The sequence below is a fragment of the Bombina bombina genome, chromosome 7 (genome assembly GCF_027579735.1).
Source record: "Bombina bombina isolate aBomBom1 chromosome 7, aBomBom1.pri, whole genome shotgun sequence".
NCBI lineage: Eukaryota > Metazoa > Chordata > Amphibia > Anura > Bombinatoridae > Bombina > Bombina bombina.
The window spans coordinates 425,323,184-425,346,913 of NC_069505.1; the positions used below are offsets into that span (position 1 = coordinate 425,323,184).

The 23,730-nt window shown below is 46.6% G+C and overlaps 2 protein-coding genes across 6 annotated transcripts in view; both read left to right on the forward strand.

Annotated features, from left to right (window-relative positions):
• Positions 1-23,730, forward strand: part of FAM83F (family with sequence similarity 83 member F) — an 818,594-nt gene that overhangs the window by 478,284 nt on the left and 316,580 nt on the right. The gene's annotated exons all lie outside the window — the stretch shown is intronic.
• TNRC6B (trinucleotide repeat containing adaptor 6B) overlaps positions 1-23,730 on the forward strand; it is a 330,819-nt gene that overhangs the window by 292,933 nt on the left and 14,156 nt on the right. For all 5 annotated transcript variants that reach the window (XM_053721289.1, XM_053721285.1, XM_053721286.1 and 2 more), the window contains 2 exons: positions 3,351-3,421; positions 3,667-3,806. In XM_053721289.1, the coding sequence (XP_053577264.1) occupies positions 3,351-3,421; positions 3,667-3,806 (211 nt within the window). The remainder of the gene's footprint in view (positions 1-3,350; positions 3,422-3,666; positions 3,807-23,730) is intronic.

Consider the following 23,730-nt stretch of genomic DNA (forward strand, 5'->3'; position numbering starts at 1 on the left):
GCCTGCAACTGGCACTGTGTGTGCATGCCTGCTACTGGCACTGTGTGTGTGTGTGTGTGTGCCTGCTACTGGCACTGTGTGTGTGTGTGTGTGTATGCCTGCTACTGTGTGTGTGTGTGTATGCCTGCTACTGTGTGTGTGTATGCCTGCTACTGTGTGTGTGTATGCCTGCTACTGTGTGTGTGTATGCCTGCTACTGTGTGTGTGTATGCCTGCTACTGTGTGTGTGTGTGTATGCCTGCTACTGTGTGTGTGTGTGTATGCCTGCTACTGTGTGTGTGTATGCCTGCTACTGTGTGTGTATGCCTGCTACTGTGTGTGTGTGTATGCCTGCTACTGTGTGTGTGTGTATGCCTGCTACTGTGTGTGTGTGTATGCCTGCTACTGTGTGTGTGTGTGTATGCCTGCTACTGTGTGTGTGTGTATGCCTGCTACTGTGTGTGTGTGTATGCCTGCTACTGTGTGTGTGTGTATGCCTGCTACTGTGTGTGTGTATGCCTGCTACTGTGTGTCTCTGTGTATGCCTGCTACTGTGTGTCTCTGTGTATGCCTGCTACTGTGTGTGTGTATGCCTGCTACTGGCATTGTGTGTGTGTGTTGTATGCCTGCTACTGGCACTGTGTGTATGCCTGCTACTGGAACTGTGTGTATGCCTGCTACTGGAACTGTGTGTATGCCTGCTACTGGAACTGTGTGTATGCCTGCTACTGGAACTGTGTGTATGCCTGCTACTGGAACTGTGTGTATGCCTGCTACTGGAACTGTGTGTATGCCTGCTACTGGAACTGTGTGTATGCCTGCTACTGGCACTGTGTGTGTGTATGCCTGCTACTGGCACTGTGTGTGTGTATGCCTGCTACTGGCACTGTGTGTGTGTATGCCTGCTACTGGCACTGTGTGTGTGTATGCCTGCTACTGGCACTGTGTGTGTGTATGCCTGCTACTGGCACTGTGTGTGTATGCCTGCTACTGGCACTGTGTGTGTATGCCTGCTACTGGCACTGTGTGTGTATGCCTGCTACTGGCACTGTGTGTGTATGCCTGCTACTGGCACTGTGTGTGTATGCCTGCTACTGGCACTGTGTGTGTATGCCTGCTACTGGCACTGTGTGTGTATGCCTGCTACTGGCACTGTGTGTGTGTATGCCTGCTACTGGCACTGTGTGTGTGTGTGTATGCCTGCTACCGGCACTGTGTGTGTGTGTATGCCTGCTACCGGCACTGTGTGTGTGTGTATGCCTGCTACCGGCACTGTGTGTATATGCCTGCTACCGGCACTGTGTGTGTATGCCTGCTACCGGCACTGTATGTGTGTATGACTGCTACCGGCACTGTGTGTGTGTGTATGCCTGCTACCGGCACTGTGTGTGTGTATGCCTGCTACCGGCACTGTGTGTGTGTATGCCTGCTACCGGCACTGTGTGTGTGTGTATGCCTGCTACCGGCACTGTGTGTGTGTGTATGCCTGCTACCGGCACTGTGTGTGTGTGTGTATGCCTGCTACCGGCACTGTGTGTGTGTGTATGCCTGCTACCGGCACTGTGTGTGTGTGTATGCCTGCTACCGGCACTGTGTGTGTGTGTATGCCTGCTACCGGCACTGTGTGTGTGTGTGTATGCCTGCTACCGGCACTGTGTGTGTGTGTGTATGCCTGCTACCGGCACTGTGTGTGTGTGTATGCCTGCTACCGGCACTGTGTGTGTGTGTATGCCTGCTACCGGCACTGTGTGTGTGTGTGTATGCCTGCTACCGGCACTGTGTGTGTGTGTATGCCTGCTACTGCCATTGTGCGTGTGTATGCCTGCTACTGCCACTATGTGTTTATGCCTGCTACTGGCACTGTGTGTGTGTGTGTATGCCTGCTACCGGCACTGTGTGTGTGTATGCCTGCTACCGGCACTGTGTGTGTGTTTGTGTATGCCTGCTACCGGCACTGTGTGTGTGTGTGTGTATGCCTGCTACCGGCACTGTGTGTGTGTGTGTGTATGCCTGCTACCGACACTGTGTGTGTGTATGCCTGCTACCGACACTGTGTGTGTGTATGCCTGCTACCGGCACTGTGTGTGTGTATGCCTGCTACCGGCACTGTGTGTGTGTGTATGCCTGCTACCGGCACTGTGTGTGTGTGTATGCCTGCTACCGGCACTGTGTGTGTGTATGCCTGCTACCGGCACTGTGTGTGTGTATGCCTGCTACCGGCACTGTGTGTGTGTGTATGCCTGCTACCGGCACTGTGTGTGTGTGTATGCCTGCTACCGGCACTGTGTGTGTGTGTATGCCTGCTACCGGCACTGTGTGTGTATGCCTGCTACCGGCACTGTGTGTGTATGCCTGCTACTGGCACTGTGTGTGTGTGTATGCCTGCTACTGCCATTGTGCGTGTGTATGCCTGCTACTGCCACTATGTGTGTATGCCTGCTACTGGCACTGTGTGTGTGTATGCCTGCTACCGGCACTGTGTGTGTGTGTGTATGCCTGCTACCGGCACTGTGTGTGTGTGTGTATGCCTGCTACCGGCACTGTGTGTGTGTGTATGCCTGCTACCGGCACTGTGTGTGTGTGTGTATGCCTGCTACCGGCACTGTGTGTGTGTGTGTGTATGCCTGCTACCGGCACTGTGTGTGTGTGTGTGTGTATGCCTGCTACCGGCACTGTGTGTGTGTGTGTATGCCTGCTACCGGCACTCTGTGTGTGTGTGTATGCCTGCTACCGGCACTCTGTGTGTGTGTGTATGCCTGCTACCGGCACTCTGTGTGTGTATGCCTGCTACCGGCACTGTGTGTGTGTGTATGCCTGCTACCGGCACTGTGTGTGTGTGTGTGTATGCCTGCTACCGGCACTGTGTGTGTGTGTGTGTATGCCTGCTACCGGCACTGTGTGTGTGTGTGTGTATGCCTGCTACCGGCACTGTGTGTGTGTGTGTGTGTATGCCTGCTACCGGCACTGTGTGTGTGTGTATGCCTGCTACCGGCACTGTGTGTGTGTGTATGCCTGCTACCGGCACTGTGTGTGTGTGTATGCCTGCTACCGGCACTGTGTGTGTGTATGCCTGCTTCCGGCACTGTGTGTGTGTATGCCTGCTACTGCCACTATGTGTTTATGCCTGCTACTGGCACTGGGTGTGTGTATGCCTTCTACTGGCACTGTGTGTGTATGCTGGCTACTGGCACTGTTTGTGTGTGTGTATATGCCTGCTACTGGCACCGTGTGTGAGACAGGATGTGTGCACGTCTGCTATTATGAATAGGTCAACCAAACAATGTGAAAAGTTTTTCAGGGTTTCTGTTTATATAAATTACATACATACAGTGCGTTTTTTCCTGTTGTAAATGAAAGTTCTGTGTTTGCAGCATCCTCTTGGAGTGATGGTGCATCTGTGCGTCCCAGCTATTGGCTGATCCTGCTAAATCTCACTCCACAGGTATGTAAGCCTAAACTCTTAATCTACTTATTGTGGGCATCAATATCCTGTTTCACATTCCTCTGCTTTACACTTTGCAAACAAACATGTCCGGCAGATACATGGGGGCCTATTACTGAGATGCTCATCCTCTACAAGGAACTATGCAGAGCAGCGGTTCCTCTGCAATAGTCACGCACTACTTGGGCTGTAATCACAACATGGAGCTTCCTGCGCAGATTAACAAGATTTTCTGTCTTCTGCAGATTGACGGTTCCACGCTGCGGACGATCTGCATGCAGCATGGCCCCCTGCTGACATTCCACCTTAACCTCACCCAGGGTACCGCTCTCATCCGATACAACACCAAGCAGGAGGCAGCCAAGGCACAGAGCGCTCTGCACATGTGAGTCACACTCGCTTTCTGGGGAGGGAGGATGGTTCTGTCTACAGAGTTATAGAAAACTAGTGGAATAAGCTTTGGTTTATAAAGATGCTTTTTCTGCTTATAATAAAATATTTACTCATGCAGTGCTCTCAACAGAAAATGTCACCAGCTGTGTGACATATGAAGTAGCCAGGTTGCATTATAAAGTAGCCGGATAGGTGCAGTATACAGATTTGCAATATCGTAACATTTTTAATATTTATAAATGTTAGTTAAGCTATTTAAACCACAAATTAATTGCAAAATTAAACATAAATTGATTTGATCTATGCAACAAACATTGGGAAAAAATAATTTCCTTCCATAAGGCAGGTAGAGTCCACAACTTCATTCCTTACTTTTGGGAAATACAACACCTGGCCACCAGGAGGAGGCAAAGACACCCCAGCCAAATGCTTAAATATCCCTCCCACTTCCCCTATCTCTGTCATTATTTTCCTTCCTACTATGAGTCCACGGATTTCATCCTTACTTGTGGGATATCGCCTCCTGGTCAGCAGGAGGAGGCAAAGAGCTCCACAGCAGAGCTGCATAAATAGCTCCTTCCTTCCTTCCCTCCCAACCCAGTCATTCTCTTTGCCTGTGTTAGTGATAGGAAGAGGTAAAGTGAGGTGTTAGTTTAGATTCTTCAATCAAGAGTTTATTTTTAAATGGTGCCAAAGTGTACTATTTTACTATAGGGCAGCTTCTGGAGTTATAGCCTTTAAGGCTATGGGAACTGGTGGGGTTTTAGCCTCACTGCGCCTCCCATAATTGTGCTGCTCTTCTGTGTATGGTCTTAGAGAATATTAACTAAGACCCTTCTGCCTTCACAGGACCTCAGGAGGAAGAGTGGACCTCTTGACACTGAGATTATCATGCTGTTCCTCAGCATGGAGGTAAGTGCAGTCTTTTATTTCTGGGGCTCTGCAGCATATCTCAGAACTGACTGTACTCTGCCTTTTCTGTTAGGGGTTATGGGCTCGGGTAAGGGCTTCCCTTTTTAACAGGTGTGGGTTATCATTTTTATAAAAAAATGGGATACCGACATATTGAACTTTTCCCCAACTCATTCTGGCATTGAACATTCTAAGCCTAGAAGCGCTGGGATCTGTCTTCTGTGTTCAGTTGCTCTGATGCAACGGGCGATTCCCTAATTATGTTTTTTGTGACATATGGAATATGGGGCTGACGCTGGGAGTAATGCCTGAGTCGGAGGGAGATAAAATACTCTCTATCGGACTCCGGTGTATGGCGGTGTTTCAACTTGTTTTTTCCCGGGTGTTGTGTACCGCCCACGAAGGGCGGGGCGTAGTATTCGCACGCTTCAAGGGTATTCCGCACCTTTCTCCCCAAGCGTCAAAGCCTTTAACGCCCGCTCAAGCGACGCCGTGTTCTTCAACGGTGTCTGCTTCATTCACTCTGCAGGATATGGCTACAGTTATGTCATCTACTCTTTCAGAGGTTTTATCTAATTTGCCTTTTTTATCAAGGCAAACGCAGTAAGAAAGAGGCCCATGTGGTCCATGCGACGTCTGATGCTTTAATGGCAATTTCCGATCTACCCTGTCAGGGCTCTGAATTGGGGGTTATGGAGGCTCTGTCTGAGGGGGATCTTTCTGACTCAGGAAGTGCTTTGCCCCGAACAGATTCGAATGTGATGTCTATTAGATTTAAGCTTAAGCACCCCTCCGCCTGTTACTACGAGAGGTTTTGATGACTCTGGACGACTGTGATTCTATTGTGGTCCCTCCAGAGAAATTGAGTAAGATGGACAGATATTTCGAGGTCCCTTCTTATTCTGACGTTTTCCCTGTTCCTAAGAGAACTTCAGAGATTATTGCTAGGGAATGGGAAAGACCGGGTATCCCGTTCTCCCCTTCTCCTATTTTTAAGAAAATGTACCCTATAGCTGACACCGTTCGGGATTCTTGGCAGATGGTCCCTAAGGTGGAGGGAGCTATTTCTACTCTGGCTAAGCATACGACTATTCCTATCGAGGACAGTTGTGCTTTCAAAGACCCTATGGATAAGAAATTGGAGAGTCTCCTCAAAAAACTCTGTTCATCAAGGGTTTCTATTGCAACCGGCGGCCTGCATTGTGACGGTCACGACTGCGGCTGCCTTTTGGTTTGACGCCCTAGAAGAGTCTCTTAGGACTGAGACTTCTTTGGAAGAAATACAGGATAGAATTAAGGCTCTTAAATTGGCTAGCTCCTTTATTACAGATGCAGCCTTTCAGATCACCAAAGTGGCGGCTAAGAGTTCGGAAATTCTCCATCTTAGCATGTAGAGCCTTATGGCAAAAGTCTTGGTCTGCGGATGTGTCCTCTAAATTTAAGCTTTTGGCTATTCCTTACAAGGGAAAGACCCTGTTCGGGCCTGACTTGAAGGAGATAATTTCTGACATTACGGGAGGTAAGGGTCACCACCTCCCTCAAGATAAAACATCCAAGCAAAAGGGTAGACTGAGTCATTTTCGTTCCTTTCGAAATTTCAAAGGAGTCCCCTCTTCCTCTTCCACTAAACAGGAAGGGAATTATTCACAAGCCAAGTCCACCTGGAGACCCAACCAGGCTTGGAACAAGGGTAAACAACCCAAGAAGCCAGCTGCTGCTACCAAGACAGCATGAAGGGGCAGCCCCCGATCCGGGACCGGATCTAGTAGGGGGAAGACTTTCTCACTTTGTCCAGGCTTGGATAAGGGACGTTCAGGATCCCTGGACACTAGAAATCGTGTCTCAAGGGTATCAGTTGGAGTTAAAAAATTCCTTCCCCAGAGGAAGGTTTCTTCTTTCACAATTATCTGTCGACCAGATAAAAAGAGAAGCGTTCTTACGCGGTGTAAGAGATCTCTCCTCCATGGGAGTAATATGCCCCGTTCCAATTCAGGAACAGGGGCAGGGGTTTTACTCAAATCTCTTTGTAGTTCCCAAAAAAGAGGGAACTTTCCAACCTATTTTAGATCTCAAAAGTCTAAACAAGTTTCTCAGAGTTCCATCCTTCAAGATGGAAACTATTCGGACCATTCTTCCATTGATCCAGGAGGGTCAATATATGACTACCATGGATCTAAAGGATGCATATCTTCATGTTCCTAGAGATCATCACAAGTTCCTGAGGATTGCCTTTCTGGACAAACATTTTCAGTTCATGGCCCTTCCTTTCGGTCTGGCCACGGCACCCAGAATTTTCACAAAGGTTCTGGGGTCTCTGCTGGTGGTTCTCAGGCCGCGGGGCATTGCAGTGGAGCCTTATCTGGACGATATTCTGATCCAGGCGTCTTATCAGCTAGCAAAGTCCCATAAAGACATTGTTCTGTCCTTTCTAAGGACTCACGGGTGGAAGGTGAACCTAGAAAAGAGTTCACTAATTCCACAGACAAGAGTTCCTTTCCTGGGAACTCTAATCGACTCTCTATCCATGAAGATCTTTTTGACGGAAGTCAGAAAGTTAAAGATTCTGAATACATGCCGATCCCTTCAGTCCAATCCTCGGCCATCAGTGGCTGGCTCAGTGCATGGAGGTAATTGGATTGATGGTGACAGCAATGGACATCATTCCGTTTGCTCGTTTTCATCTCAGACCTCTACAACTGAGCATGCTCAGACAGTGGAATGGAGATTATGCCAATTTGTCTCCTCAAATAGATCTAGATCAGGAGACAAGGGACTCTCTTCTGTGGTGGTTATCGCTGGATCATCTGTCCCAGGGGACATGCTTCCGCAGACCCTCATGGGAGATAGTGACAACGGATGCCTGTCTGATAGGATGGGGAGCAGTCTGGAATTCCTTGAAGGCTCAAGGTGTATGGACTCGGTCGGAGTCTCTACTTCCCATCAACATTCTGGAGTTGAGGGCAATATTCAATGCGCTTGAGGCTTGGCCTCAGTTGGCTTTGACCAAATTCATCAGATTCCAGTCGGACAATATCACGACTGTAGCTTACATCAATCATCAGGGAGGAACAAGGAGTTCCTTAGCGATGACAGAAGTAGCCAGGATAATTCAGTGGGCGGAGACTCACTCTTGTTATCTGTCGGAAATCCACATCCCAGGAGTGGACAATTGGGAGGCAGATTTTTTGAGCAGACAGACATTTCATCCTGGGGAATGGGAACTCCATCCGGAGGTATTTGCCAACCTGATTCTCAGATGGGGCAGACCGGAACTAGATCTTATGGCGTCTCGTCAGAATGCCAAGCTCCCGAGATACGGATCCAGGTCTAGGGATCCTCAGGCCGAACTGATAGATGCCTTGGCAGTGCCTTGGTCGTTCAACCTAGCTTATGTGTTCCCTCCATTTGCTCTCCTTCCCCGGGTGATTGCTCGAGTCAAACAGGAGAGGGCTTTGGTGATTCTCATTGCTCCTGCGTGGCCTCGCAGGACTTGGTATGCCGATCTGGTGGATATGTCATCTCTGCCACCGTGGAAGCTTCCATTGAGGCAGCACCTTCTCATTCAGGGACCCTTCCATCATCCGAATCTAATTTCTCTGCAGCTGACTGCTTGGAGATTGAACGCTTGATTTTATCTAAGCGAGGGTTTTCCGATTCGGTCATTGATACCTTGATTCAGGCATGTAAACCTGTTAATAGAACAATTTACCATAAGATATGGCGTAAATATCTTTATTGGTGCGAATCCATGGGTTACTCATGGAGTAAGGTTAGGATTCCCAGGATTTTATCTTTTCTCCAAGAAGGATTGGAGAAAGGGTTGTCAGCAAGTTCCTTAAAGAGACAGATTTCTGCTTTGTCTATTTTGCTACACAAGCTTCTGGCCGATGTTCTAGATGTTCAATCTTTTTGTCAGGCTCTGACTGGAATCAGGCCTGTGTTTAGACCAATTGCTCCTACTTGGAGTTTGAATTTAGTTCTTAATGTTCTTCAAGGGGTTCCGTTTGAACCTATGCATTCCATGGATGTTAAGTTATTATCTTGGAAAGTTTTATTTTTGGTTGCCATTTCTTCTGCTCACAGAGTTTCTGAGCTTTCGGCATTACAATGTGATTCTCCTTATCTTATTTTCCATGCAGATAAGGTACTGTTGCGTACCAAACCTGGTTTTCTTCCTAAGGTTGTTTCAAATAAAAATATTAATCAGGAAATTGTTGTTCCTTCCTTGTGTCCTAACCCTTCTTTTAAGAAGGAGCGACTGTTACATGATTTGGACGTGGTCCATGCCTTGAAGTTTTACTTACAGGCAACTAAGGAGTTTCGTCAATCTTCTCCCCTGTTAGTTGTTTTTTCTGGGAAGCGTAGGGGTCAGAAAGCTACGGCTACCTCTCTTTCTTTTTGGCTGAAGAGTAGCATTCATTTTGTATATGAGACTGCTGGACAGCAGCCTCCTGAACGAATTACGGCTCATTCCACTAGGGCTGTGGCTTCCTCATGGGCATTTAAACATGATTCTTCTGTTGAATAGATTTGCAAAGCTGCGACTTGGTCGTCTCTTCACACTTTTTCCAAATTTTCCAAATTTGATACTTTTGCCTCGGCTGAAGCTGCATTTGGAAGAAAGGTTCTTCAAGCAGTGGTGCCTTCCGTTTAGGTTCCCTGCAGTGGCGTCACTAGGGTTGGTGTCACCCGGTGCGGTAAGTTATGGTGTCACCCCCCCCAGAAAGCAGACACACACAAAAACACAGGCAAACACACATACAAACACTCAGACACACTTAAAACATACTCAGATGCACACACAAACACTCGGAAACACACTCAGACACACACACAAAAACACACACACAAAAACACTGACACACACACACACACACACACACACAAAAACTCAGACACACACATACAAAATATGTAAACTGCACTGCATTAATTATAAAGCGCATGCCTAGAGCTGCTCCCTGGCTCAGCAGAGCATCAAATGAAAGATAAACAGAACTATGAAAATTCTGCTCTCTGGCTCTGTTCCAAGTCTGTCAGTGCACAGCCCCGGGCCGCGTGACTACCGCTTCTTATGGCCAATCACCTCTGCACTCTGCCCACCCCCAGACCCCCGCCCGCCCTCCTACCTGTTCAGTGTGCACTTAGTGTACCGTAACCGTAATGGTCTGGTGGGCATCATACGTGGCTTCTTCACTTTAAAGACAGTGTTAAACAGTCATGCGGTCAGGTGCCAGGCATCCCCTCATGATTTGCCAGTTCCCGTTTAGAGAGACAGCACAGCAGTGAGTGACTCCACTGCTCCACATGTCACTGAGCAGTGAGCACAGATAGGCAGGCAGGTTTAGGCTAGCAGCGCAACTTTGCAAGCCCCACGGCATGCCCACAACATTCATAGCGAAATTGGGCAGGGGAGAAGCAAAGTACAAACAAGCAAAAGCAGCCGGGAAAACTATTTGTTGAAATTGCAGCACTGGCTCAAGGGGCAAAAAAATTGTGTGTCTACATCTTCCCCAGTCCCACCAATGTTCACAAATGCCAGCCCCTCTAATAAAAAAAAATCTATGCATCTCAACATTATATTTCTTTGAATTTCAATAAAATTTAAAAAAAAAAAAAAAAATTTTTTTTTTTTTTTTTTGGTGTCACCCCCTGGTGGGTGTCACCCCCTGGTGGGTGTCACCCGGGTGCGGCCCGCCCCCCCCCTAGTGACGCCACTGGTTCCCTGGCTTGTCCCTCCCGTTTCATCCGTGTACTATAGCTTTGGTATTGTATCCCACAAGTAAGGATGAAATCCGTGGACTCATCGTATCTTGTAAAAGAAAAGGGAAATTTATTCTTACCTGATAAATTTGTTTCTTTTACGATACGATGAGTCCACGGCCCTCCCTGTTTTTTATGAGACAGGTCTTTATTTTTGTTAAACTGCAGTCACCTCTGCTCCTTGGCTTTTCCTTTCTCTTCCTAACTTTGGTCGAATGACTGGGTTGGGAGGGAAGGGAGGAACTATTTATGCAGCTCTGCTGTGGAGCTATTTGCCTCCTCCTGCTGAGGCGATATCCCACAAGTAAGGATGAAATCCGTGGACTCATTGTATCGTAAAATAAACAAATTTATCAGGTAAGAATAAATTTCCCTTTTCGTCACTATTGGAGGTGGCAGAGAAGTGTCAGAAGATTTGGATAGTCCTGTATCGGTATGTTCCCTTCAAGAAAGGACTGGAGTTTCATGTCAACCTCTGTGATCATGTCAACCTCTCACTGAGAGTATGGATGAAAGTTAGAGTTTGGAGATGCAGGGAAAGTTTTTCTGCGAACCCATCCAGACTGTCGCTAACTGTTCCTGAGCAATCAGTGTTGACTAGTTTCACTGCTTGCTGCTATACACTCAAGTCCATGTCAGAGCGTCGCTGCAGGACTGTCACACTTGAGAGGCTGTGCCTGTTCTACAGCATGGATCCTGGAGGGTAAGACCGTTTTTTTATATATACATTTTAAAACGCTATACAGGGTCACAGTGGGGCTCCTTTATGCCTCGATAGGATCAAGGATTAATTTCTCTTTCAGGGAGATTATTTGAACAGTTTGGGGATTTATATCTGCTTAATGTGAGGGGGTTTTTTTTTTACGTGTGTTTTTGGCTTGGAACAAACAGGTTTCACTTTTGTTTTTGAAGTGTTGCGCAACTCATAATAGCTTGGCACTAGGGATGCCACCTCAACCATGTTTTCCTGGACACTTATGAGTTACACATGCTGCAGGGTGTGCAGGGAGGAACATGAATTGCACCCATGGACATCACACAAAAAGTTACCCAGGGCAGCACTACTCATGTTCCTCCCTGCATGCCCTGGAACATGTGTAACTCATATGTGTCCAGGAAAACATGACAGAGGTGGCAACCCTACTTGGCACCCTTTTTCATAGCAGGGGAAGTCCCGTCTTACATACCATATGACCAGGCAGACATCACTCCTGAGGAGAGCGTTTTTACGGTTATCTGTCTGGGTCTAGGTGGTGGTTAGTGCCCCAGCCATTGGGAGTATTAAGGTGCCGTTTTTTAAATAAAAGCGTTCCTTTTTGATTGTCCTTCTGTGGGTATATGCAAAGCTATGGAGGACTCCGATATTACATTAGAAAGTTTCGCTCCTTCTGCACTGATTAATAATTCCTGTTTTTATTGTGAGGAGGCTGTGGTTTTTGCCCGCTTGCTCAATTTTGTTCTATTTGCCTAAACACTGTTCTAAAGTCTAAGATTGGAGACAAGTCTGCTAATACTCATAGCGCTATTAGCCCTTCTGAGCCATCTACTTCTCAGGAATCTGGATCCCGAGAAATTACTACCCTCTCTACATTACCCGCTCCACATGCAGTTCCCCGCGGCTCAACTGATCCATCTGGAGGGGGCCTTTTTCCAGCAGACTTTACCACGCAGTTACAGTCGGTGGTGTCTGTGGCCCTGAGTGTCTTACCTCGCTCTTACAAACGCAAGAGAGAGGTTAAACATAGTCTCCTGGCCTAGAGTCATTAAATATTTGCGGATTTAGCTACTATATCCCAGCTATCCGAGGATGAGTTAACCTCTGTAGCTTTAGAGGTTGAACTTTCTGCATCGGAGACTTCAGTTACTAAACCTCCTTTAGCAGAGGAACCCTCCTTTTAGATTTAAAATTGAGCATCTGCGTTTTTTATTAAAGGAGGTTCTGTCTACTCTAGAGGTTCCAGAGGCTACACTCCCTGAGGAGCCTAAGATCCCTAAATTAGACAGGGTTTACGAAGATAGGAAGGTCCCTCTGACTTTTCCTGTGCCAGTTAAGATGGCGAACATTGTTAGTAACGAATGGGAAAGAGTAGAAACTTCCTTTTCCCCCTCGTCTACTTTAAAAAAAAATATATATATATTCCCGGTCCTTGACTCTCAATTAGATTTGTGGGGCTCCATCCCGAAGGTGTATTGCGCTCCACACTGGCTAAGCATACTACTATCCCTCTAGAGGATAGTTCTTCATTTAGAGAGCCTATTGATAAAAAAATGGAAACTTTTTTTGAGGAAGATGTTTCAACATACAGGGGTTTTATTTCAACCCGCGGCAGCTGTAACCGCGGTTGCTGGAGCAGCTACCTACTGGTGCAACACTCTGTCGGAGCTCATTGAGGTAGAGACTCCCCTCAAGGATATTCAAGAGAGAATTAAGGCACTGAGAATTGCTAAATCCATCTGTGACGTGAATATGCAGATTATTCGTTGGGCTCTCTGGTTGAAGTCTTGGTCTGCGGATATGACTTCGAAATCCAGACTCCTTTCTCTTCCCTTCAAGGAGATTTTATTCGGTCTAGGGCTGGACTTCATTATCTCTACGGTTATCAGAGGGAAAGGTGCCTTTTCTACCGCAAGATAAAAAGAATAGGCCTAAGGGATGGCAACTGTCTAATTTTCGTTCCTTTCGTGCTAAGTCGCAACTACAGCAGTCCGAATTGCCCAAGAGTTCTTGGAAGCCCGCTCACTCCTGGAATAAGTCCAAACAGACTAAGAAGCCTGCTAAGAAGAAATCGGCATGAAGGGGCGGTCCCCGATCTGGGATCGGATCGAGCAGGGGGCAGACTGTCTATTTTCAGACGCTTGGTTCCAGGATGTGCAGGATCCTTTGGTCCTGAAGGTTGTATCCCAAGGATACAGGATAGGATTTAAGTCTCATCCGCCCAGGGACAGATTCCTACTTTCCAGTCTTTCGACAAGACCAGAAAAGAGGGCTGCCTTCATAGGTTACGTCCGGGATCTCTCTTTTCTAGGAGTAATTGTCCCGGTACCTACAGCCCGAAAGAGGTCTGGGCTTTTATTCAAACCTTTTTCGTGATTCCTAAGAAGGAGGGAACTTTCTGTTCATTTCTGAACCTAAAGTTTCTGAGTATTCCCTCTTTCAAGATGGAAACACGGTCAGTCCTGCCTCTGGTTCAGGGAACATTTTCAGTTTCTGAGGTTTGCTTTTCTGGATCAGCACTTCCTGTTCACAGCCCTTCCATTTGGTCTAGCTACTGCTCCACGGATATTTACAAAGGTTCTGGGGGCTCTTCTAGCCATTGTTAGAACAGTAGGTATTGCAGTAGCGCCTTACCTGGACGATATCTTGGTACAGGCACCATCTTTTCGTCTAGCGGAAGAACATTCGGAGTCCCTTCTCAGTCTTCTATGATCACATGGATGGAAGATAAACTTGGAAAAGAGTTCTCTTACTCCAAGTACAAGGGTGAATTTCCTGGGAACTATAATAGACTCCATATCCATGAGAATATTCCTCCATGAGACGTTGCCAGCTAACTTCTTCATGTCTTGCCCTCCAGGCCTCCTCGAGACCATCAGTGGGTCAGTGTATGGAGGTAATCGGACTTGTGGTGTCCTGCATGGACATCATTTCCCTTTGACAGATTCCATCTCAGACCCTTACAACTATGCATGCTGAGACAATGGAATGGCGACCATTCAGATCTGTCTCAACAGATTGGGCTGGACAGCCTGTTGAGAGACTCGCTCTCCTGGTGGCTCTGTTCAGATCATCTGTGCACATGCTTTTTGAGACAGTCCTGGGAGATTGTGACTACAGACCCAAGCCTTTCCAACTGGGGAGCCGTTTGGGGTGCCAAGAAGGCACAAGGATTGTGGACTCAGAAGTCATCCTCTCTTCCTATCAATATTTTGGAACTCCGTGCAACATTCAATGCCTTGAAGGCTTTGGCCCCTTCTGGGTTCGTCCCAGTTTATCAGATTCCATTCAGACAATATAACCTCAGTTGCCTATATCAACCATTAAGGGGGAACGATAAGTTCTTTGGCGATGAGAGAAGTATCTCAGATACTAGAGTGGGCGGAGACTCACAAATGTACGCTGTCAGCGATCCACATTCCGGGTATGGAAAACTGGGAAGTGGACTTCCTCAGCAGGCAATCCTTTCACCCAGGGGAATGGTCTCTTCACCCCGAGGTGTTTGCAGAAATATGCAGCGTGTGGGGGGCGCCGGAGATATATCTCATGGCATCCCGCCTCAATATCAAGCTACCCAGGTACGGGTTGAGGGATCCTCAGGCGGAATTGATAGATGCCCTATCAGTACCATGGAGGTTCAGTCTCATATATCCTTTTCCTCGATTACCACTTCTCCCTCATGTGGTGGCTCAAATCAAGCAAGAGCAAGCATCTGTGATTCTGATTGCTCCTTCATGGCTGTGAAGGACGTGGTTTGCGGATCTGGTTGGGATGTCCTCATCTCCTCAGTGGAGGTTACCTTGTCGCAGAGATCTACTGATTCAGGGTCCTTCGTTCATCAAAATCTAGATTCTCTGAGGCTGACTGCGTGGAGATTGAATGCTTAGTCTTAGCCAAAAGAGGGTTCTCTGAGAGTGTTATCGACTCTCTGGTTCAAGCTCCTAAGCCAGTTACTCGTATCTACCATAAGATGTGGAGGACTTACTTGTACTGGTGTGGCTTTTCCTGGCATAAGGTTAAGGTTGCCAGAATTTTAGCCTTCCTCCTGCTAGTTCCCTGAAGGGACAGATATCGGCCCCGTCGGTGTTACTGCACAAAATGTTGGCTGAGCTTCCGGATGTGCAGTCCTCTGTTAAGGTTCTGGCTTGGGTCAGACTCGTGTTTAGATCTGGGGCTCTGCCTTGGAGCCTCAATCTTGTTCTTAGTGTTTTGCAGCAGGCTCCGTGTAAGCCTATGCATACTGTTGACGTTAAATTGATATCTTGGAAAGTTCTTTTTTTTGTTAGCTATTGTCTCTGTGCTCAGGGTTTCTGAGATCTCTGCTTTGCAATTTAATCCCACTTATCTGTCTTTTCATGCTGATAAGGCGTTTTTACGCGCTAAACTAGTGTTCCTCCTTAAGGTGGTGTCAAATTGTAACATTAATCAAGAAATTGTTGTTCCTTCCTTGTGTCCTAATCCTTAAGCGAAGGAACATTTGCTTAATCTAGATGTGGTTCGTGCCTTGAAGTTCTATACTCTGGCTACTAAGGAATTAAGACAATCTTCCTCTTTGTCATCTATGCGGGGAAGCGTAAGGGGCAGAAGGCTACTACGACTTTCCTATCTTTCTGTTTGAGGAGTGTCATCCGCTTAGCTTATGAGACAGCGGGACGACAGCCTCCTGAGAGGATAACTGCTCATTCTACTGGAGCTTATTCCTGGGCTTTTAATAACGAAGCCTCAATGGTTCAGATTTGTAGCTACCTGGTCCTCCTTACACATTTTTCTAAATTTTACTAGTTTGATGTGTTTGCTTCGGCTGAACCAGGTTTCCGGAGAAAAGTTTTGCAGGCTGTGGTGCCCTCAGAATAGGGTCTGCCTCTTTTTTTACATTTAGTGTCCTCTGGAGCTTGGGTATAGTTTTCCCCACAGTAAGGAATAAAGTTGTGGACTCTCCCTGCCTTATGGAAGGAATTAATAATTTATGCTTACCAGATAAATCCACAACCCGGCCGTTGTTTATTTTTATTTTCCTTTCTAAGATAGGGAGAGTCCACGGCATCATTCCTTTTGGGAAATACAACACCTGGCCACCAGGAGGAGGCAAAGACACCCCAGCCAAAAGCTTAAATATCCCTCCCACTTCCTCATTACCCCAGTCATTATTTGCCTTTCGTCGCGTTAGGAGGTGGCAGAGAAGTAGCAGAAGATTCAGAGAGTCCTGAAAAAGGTTATCTGCCCTTCGAGATAGGACTGGAGTTTTAAGTAGTCATGTCAACCTCTCAGTGAGAGTACTAATGAAAGTTAGAGTCTGGAGATGCAGGGAAAGTTTTTCTGCGAAACTATCCAGACTACTCCTAACCGCTCCTAAGCAATCAGTGTTGACTAGTTTCACTGCCTGCTTTCTCTCACTCAAGTCCATGCCAGGAGCGCTGCTATAAGACTGTCACACTTGAGAGGCTGTGTTTGTTCCACAGCATGGATCCTGGATGTAAGATCATTTCAATTTTTACACACAAAACTCTGTTACAGGGTCACAGTGTGGCTCCTTTATACCTTGATAGGATCCAGGGTTAATATCCTCTGAAGGGGGTTTATTGAACAGTTGGGGTTAATTAATCAGTGTATTATTTACATGCTGCTTGTGTGATATTTTTTCCTGGGCTGTTAGAGTGTGTTTTTGGCTGGAACAAACAGGTTTCACTTAAGTTTAATTTTCATTTTTGAAAGTGTTGTACAGCTCCTATTACTTGCTGCACTTGTAATAACAGGGGAAGTACAGTCTTGCACTCCATGTGACCGGGTGTGGTCTATGTTCATTTACTCCATTCCGGCTGAGACTTGAACCTGAGAAGAGAGTTTCCTCTGTTAACTGCCTGGGTCTAGGAGGTGGTGAGTGCCCCAGCCATTGGGAGTATAAAGGTGCAGTTTTCTAAAATAAAAAACGTTTTTATTTGTGTCGTCTTTTGGGTATAACCTGAGCTATGGAGGACTCTGACATGTTAGACGGTACTCCTTCTGTACTAAATCATACCTGTTTATATTGTGAGGAGGCCGTTGTTTTTCCGCCCACTCAATTATGTTCCACATGCCTTAACACCGTTATAAAGTCTAAGAAGGGAGACAAACCTGCTAAGGCTCTTAGTCCCTCTGAGCTGTCTACCTCTCGGGACTTGGCGTCCTGTGAGATTACTATCCTTGCTACATTATCCACTCCACATGCAGCTCCCCCGTAGCACATCTAATCCTCCATCTGGAGGGGGCCTTCTTCCTGTGGACTTTGCCGCGCAGTTAAAACGGCGGTGGCTGTGGCCCTCAGTGCTTTACCTCACTCTAACAAACGCAAGAGAAAGGTTAAACATAGCTCTCCTGACCCAGAGTCATCTAAATATTTATCGGATTTAGCTATTATGTCCCAGTTATCCAATGATGAGTTCAGAGGGTGAACTTTCTGCTGTGGAGGAACCGTCCTTTAGATTTAAAATTGAGCACTTGCATGTTTTATTAAAGGAGGTTCTGTCTACTTTAGAGTTTCCAGAGGCCGTGCTGCCTGAAGAATCTATGATACCTAAATTAGAGTTTACAAAGATAGGAAAGTTCCTTAGACTTTTCCTGTACGGGTTAAGATGGCGAGCATTATTAAGAACAAATGGGAAAGAATTGGTTCTTCCTTTTCCCCCTCGTCTACTTTTAAAACGTTGTTCCCGGTTCCAGACTCTCAACTGGATTTGTGGGTTTCCATTTCTAAGGTTTCAACCGGCAGCTGCAGTTGCCGTGGTTGCCGGAGCAGGTATCTACTGGTGCGACTCTTTGTTGGAACCTCATTGAGGTGTAGTCTACCCTCGAGGATATTTAAGACAGAATTAATGCTCTGAGAACAGCTAATTATCTGTGATGCAAACATGCAAATTATTCGCCTAAATGCAAAGGCCAATCGGATTGAGCTCGCATTCTATTGGCTGTTCCAATCAGCCCGCATTCTATTGGCTGTTCCAATCAGCCAATAGAATGCGGGCTCAATCCGATTGGCTGATTGAATCAGCCAATCAGATTTTTCCTACCTTAATTCCGATTGGCTGATAGAATCCTATCAGCCAATCGGAATTCGAGGGACGCCATCTTGGATGACGTCCCTTAAAGGAACCGTCATTCGGCGTTAGTCCGTCGGGGAAGGTGGATGTTGCGCGTCGGCGGTCTGAAGATGGAGCTGGAAGAAAGAAGATAGAAGATGCCGCTTGGAGGAAGACATCGCCCGGATGGAGGACCTCTTCTTTGCTGCTTGGATCAAGACTTCGCCCGGATGGAGGACCACATCGCCCGGATTGGATGAAGAATTTGGCTTGGCTGGGTGAAGACGGCTCAAGGTAGGGAGATCTTCAAGGCGTTAGTGTTAGGTTTTTTTAAGGGGGGATTGGGTGGATTAGAGTTAGGGGTATGTGGGTGGTGGGTTTTAATGTTGGGGGGGGGTGTATTTTTTTTTAACAGGTAAAAGAGCTGATTACTTTGGGGCAATGCCCCACAAAAAGCCCTTTTAAGGGCTAGTAAAAGAGCTGATTACTTTGTAATTTAGAATTGGGTAGGGCATTTTTTTATTTTGGGGGGGCTTTATTATTTTATTAGGGGGCTTAGATTAGGTGTAATTAATTTAAACTTCTTGTAATATTTTTTTATTTTCTGTAATTTAGTGTTTGTTTTTTTGTATTATAGATTAGTTTATTTCATTAAATGTAATTGCAGGTAATTGTAGTTAATTTATTTAATTAATTTAATGATAGTGTAGTGTTAGGTTTAATTGTAACTTAGGTTAGGATTTATTTTACAGGTAATTTTGTAATTATTTTAACTAGGTAGCTATTAAATAGTTAATAACTATTTAATAGCTATTGTACCTAGTTAAAATAAATACAAAGTTGCCTGTAAAATAAATATAAATCCTAAAATAGCTACAATGTAACTATTAGTTATATTGTAGCTATATTAGGGTTTATTTGATAGGTAAGTATTTACTTTTAAATAGGATTAATTTATTTAATTATAGGAATATTATTTCGTTTTATTTAAATTATATTTATGTTAGGGTTACGGTTAGACGTAGGTTTAGGGGTTAATACATTTATTATAGTAGCGGCGACGTTGCCGGCGGGAGATTAGTGGTTAATAATTGTAGGTAGGTGGCGGCGATGTTAGGGAGGGCAGATTAGGGGTTAATACAATTTATTATAGTGTTTGCGAGGCGGGAGTGTGGCGGTTTAGAGGTTAATACATTTATTATAGTGGCGTCGAGGTCCGGTAGGCAGATTAGATTAATAATTGTAGTTAGGTAGCGGCGACGTTGGGGGGGACAGATTAGGGGTTAATAAATATAATATAGGTGTCGGCGGTGTTAGGGGCAGCAGATTAGGGGTTCATAGCTATAATGTAGGTGGCGGCGGTGTCTGGTCGGCAGATTAGGGGTTAAAAAATTTTATTTGAGGGTTTGCGATGTGGGGGGCCTCGGTTTAGGGGTACATAGGTAGTTTATGGGTGTTAGTGTACTTTGTAGCACAGTAGTTAAGAGCTATATGTTCCGGCGTTAGCCCATAAAACTCTTAACTACTGACTTTTTTTTTGCGGCTGGAGTCTTGTCGGTAGAGGGTCTACCGCTCACTTCTTCCAAGACTCTAAATACCAGCGTTAGGCAAATCCCATAGAAAAGATAGGATACGCAATTGACGTAAGGGGATCTGCGGTAGCCTCGAGTCGCGGAAAGAAAGTGAGCGGTAGACCCTTTCCTGCCTGACTCTAAATACCAGCGGGCGGTCAAAAGCAGCGTTAGGACCCCTTAACGCTGCTTTTGACGGCTAACGCCAAACTCTAAATCTAGCCGATAGTCTTAGCCAAGAGAGGTTTCTCTGAGAGCGTCATTGATACTCTTATTCAAGCTTGTAAACTAGTTACTCTGCGTATCTACCACAAGATGTGGAGGACCTACTTATTCTTGTGTGAAGAGCGTGTTTTTTCCTGGCACAGAGTTATGGTTGCCAGGATCTTATCTTTTTTCCAGGATGGGCTGGAGAAGGGCCTTTCCGCTAGTTCCCTGAGGGGACAGATTTGGGCACTGTCGTTTTTATTGCACAAGAAACTGGCTGAGCTTCTACACGTGTGCAGTTCTTTAAGGTTTTGATTAGGATCAGACCTGTGTTTAGATCTGGGGCTCCTCCTTGGAGCCTAAATCTTGTTCTTTGGGTTTTGCAACAGGTTCCGTTTGAGCCTCTGTATTTCATTGACATTAAATTGTTATCTTGGAAGGTTCTCTTTTTATTGGCTATTGCCTCTGCGTGCAGTGTTTCTGAGATCTCTGCTTTGCAATGTGAGCCCCCTTATCTGATTTTTCATGCAGATAAGGCAGTTTTACGTACTAAATTAGGTTTTCTTCCTAAGGTTGTGTCAGATCGCAACATCAGGAGATTGTGGTTCCTCCCTTGTGTCCTAATCCTCCTTCGTGTCCTAATCCTCCTTCGTGTCCTAATCCTCCTTCGTGTCCTAATCCTCCTTCGTGTCCTAATCCTCCTTCGTGTCCTAATCCTCCTTCGTGTCCTAATCCTCCTTCGTGTCCTAATCCTCCTTCGTGCCCTAATCCTCCTTCGTGCCCTAATCCTCCTTCGTGCCCTTATCCTCCTGCGTGCCCTTATCCTCCTGCGTGCCCTAATCCTCCTTCGTGCCCTAATCCTCCTGCGTGCCCTAATCCTCCTGCGTGCCCTAATCCTCCTGCGTGCCCTAATCCTCCTGCGTGCCCTAATCCTCCTGCGTGCCCTAATCCTCCTGCGTGCCCTAATCCTCCTGCGTGCCCTAATCCTCCTTCGTGCCCTAATCCTCCTTCGTGCCCTAATCCTCCTTCGTGCCCTAATCCTCCTTCGTGCCCTAATCCTCCTTCGTGCCCTAATCCTCCTTCGTGCCCTAATCCTCCTTCGTGCCCTAATCCTCCTTCGTGCCCTAATCCTCCTTCGTGCCCTAATCCTCCTTCGTGCCCTAATCCTCCTTCGTGCCCTAATCCTCCTTCGTGCCCTAATCCTCCTTCGTGCCCTAATCCTCCTTCGTGCCCTAATCCTCCTTCGTGCCCTAATCCTCCTTCGTGCCCTAATCCTCCTTCGTGCCCTAATCCTCCTTCGTGCCCTAATCCTCCTTCGTGCCCTAATCCTCCTTCGTGCCCTAATCCTCCTTCGTGCCCTAATCCTCCTTCGTGCCCTAATCCTCCTTCGTGCCCTAATCCTCCTTCGTGCCCTAATCCTCCTTCGTGCCCTAATCCTCCTTCGTGCCCTAATCCTCCTTCGTGCCCTAATCCTCCTTCGTGCCCTAATCCTCCTTCGTGCCCTAATCCTCCTTCGTGCCCTAATCCTCCTTCGTGCCCTAATCCTCCTTCGTGCCCTAATCCTCCTTCGTGCCCTAATCCTCCTTCGTGCCCTAATCCTCCTTCGTGCCCTAATCCTCCTTCGTGCCCTAATCCTCCTTCGTGCCCTAATCCTCCTTCGTGCCCTAATCCTCCTTCGTGCCCTAATCCTCCTTCGTGCCCTAATCCTCCTTCGTGCCCTAATCCTCCTTCGTGCCCTAATCCTCCTTCGTGCCCTAATCCTCCTTCGTGCCCTAATCCTCCTTCGTGCCCTAATCCTCCTTCGTGCCCTAATCCTCCTTCGTGCCCTAATCCTCCTTCGTGCCCTAATCCTCCTTCGTGCCCTAATCCTCCTTCGTGCCCTAATCCTCCTTCGTGCCCTAATCCTCCTTCGTGCCCTAATCCTCCTTCGTGCCCTAATCCTCCTTCGTGCCCTAATCCTCCTTCGTGCCCTAATCCTCCTTCGTGCCCTAATCCTCCTTCGTGCCCTAATCCTCCTTCGTGCCCTAATCCTCCTTCGTGCCCTAATCCTCCTTCGTGCCCTAATCCTCCTTCGTGCCCTAATCCTCCTTCGTGCCCTAATCCTCCTTCGTGCCCTAATCCTCCTTCGTGCCCTAATCCTCCTTCGTGCCCTAATCCTCCTTCATCGAAGGAACGCTTACTTCACAATTTGGATGTAGTTCGTGCCTTGAAGTTCTATCTTCAGGCTACTAAGGAGTTTAGACAATCTTCCACTTAGTTGTCTATTGCGGGAAGCGTAAGGGGCAGACGGATACTTCGACTTCCCTATCTTTTTGGTTAAGGAGTGTCATCCGCTTCGTTTACAAGGCAGCGGGATATCGTCCTCCTGAGAGGATAACGGCTCATTCCACTAGAGCAGTGGCTTCCTCTTGGGTCTTTAAGAACGAGACCTCTATGGACCTACCTGGTCCTCCTTACATACTTTTTCAAAATTTTACAAGTTTGATGTTTTTGCTTTGGCTGAAGCAGCTTTTGGGAGAAAAGTTTTGCAGGCTGTGGTGCCTTCAGAATAGGGTCCGCCTCTTCCTTTTTGTTCCCTCCCGTGATTCATTCAGTGTCCTCTGGAGCTTGGGTATAGTTTTCCCAACAGTAAGGAATGAACCCGTGGACTCTCCCTATCTTAGGAAGGAAAACATAATTCATAGTTACCAGATAAATTCCTTTCCTTCCGGATAGGGAGAGTCCACGGCCCCCTGCCCGTTTTTTCTTGTCTATGGGCGGTCCCCTATTTATTTTATGCTTCTGGCACCATTTATACCCTAATGTTTCTCCTACTTTTCCTTGTTCCCTCTGCAGAATGACTGGGGTAATGAGGAAGTGGGAGGCATATTTAAGCCTTTGGCTGGGGTGTCTTTGCCTCCTCCTGGTGGCCAAGTGTTGTATTTCCCAACAGTAAGGAATGAAGCCGTGGACTCTCCCTATCTGGAAGGAAAGGGATTTATCTGGTAAGCATAAATTATGTTTTTTGTTTTTTTTCCCTTTGGCTGAATGACTGGGTATTATGGATTAGGAAGTTACACTTAACAGCTTTGCTGGGGTACTCTTTGCCTCCTCCTGCTGACCAAGAGTTGAATATACCACTTGTAATTGGAATGACATTGTGGACTTTCCATGCTCGGAAAGAAAGAAATTAATCAGTTAAACATAAATTTTGTTTTTGTCATGCAGGGGGATCGCCTATCAAACGCTGTTTTCAGCGATCCCATGCACTACAGGCCAGGGATCATTGGTGACCAGGCTTCATGGCAGTGCTGGTGACGTCACTAAGTACACACTTGGTGACATCAGAAAGGGAGCATTAACCAGGAATCCTTGTGTAGCTGCTAGGGAACTGGATGGGAGGAGGTTCTTCAAACCCCTTGATTTCAGTTCCTGTAGCAGCTACAAACCTCCAATACCTCTCATTTGAAAGAGAATCAGCCTGCTCTTTCAAATGGTGGGGTCTTGAAAAGTTACTACAAAGAAGATGCATACTAAATAAAGGGTAAACACAAAGCATGAGGATTTGCTTTGGAATTGTTTATTATGTGCACAATTCGTAGACAAGTCCCTCTCTTAAAAAATATATGAATTAAGTACTTTTATTTCTGTTCTGAACAATGGGGCCTTCGATAATGACAATTTAGTAAGATGCTCACAGACAATTAATACACAAAT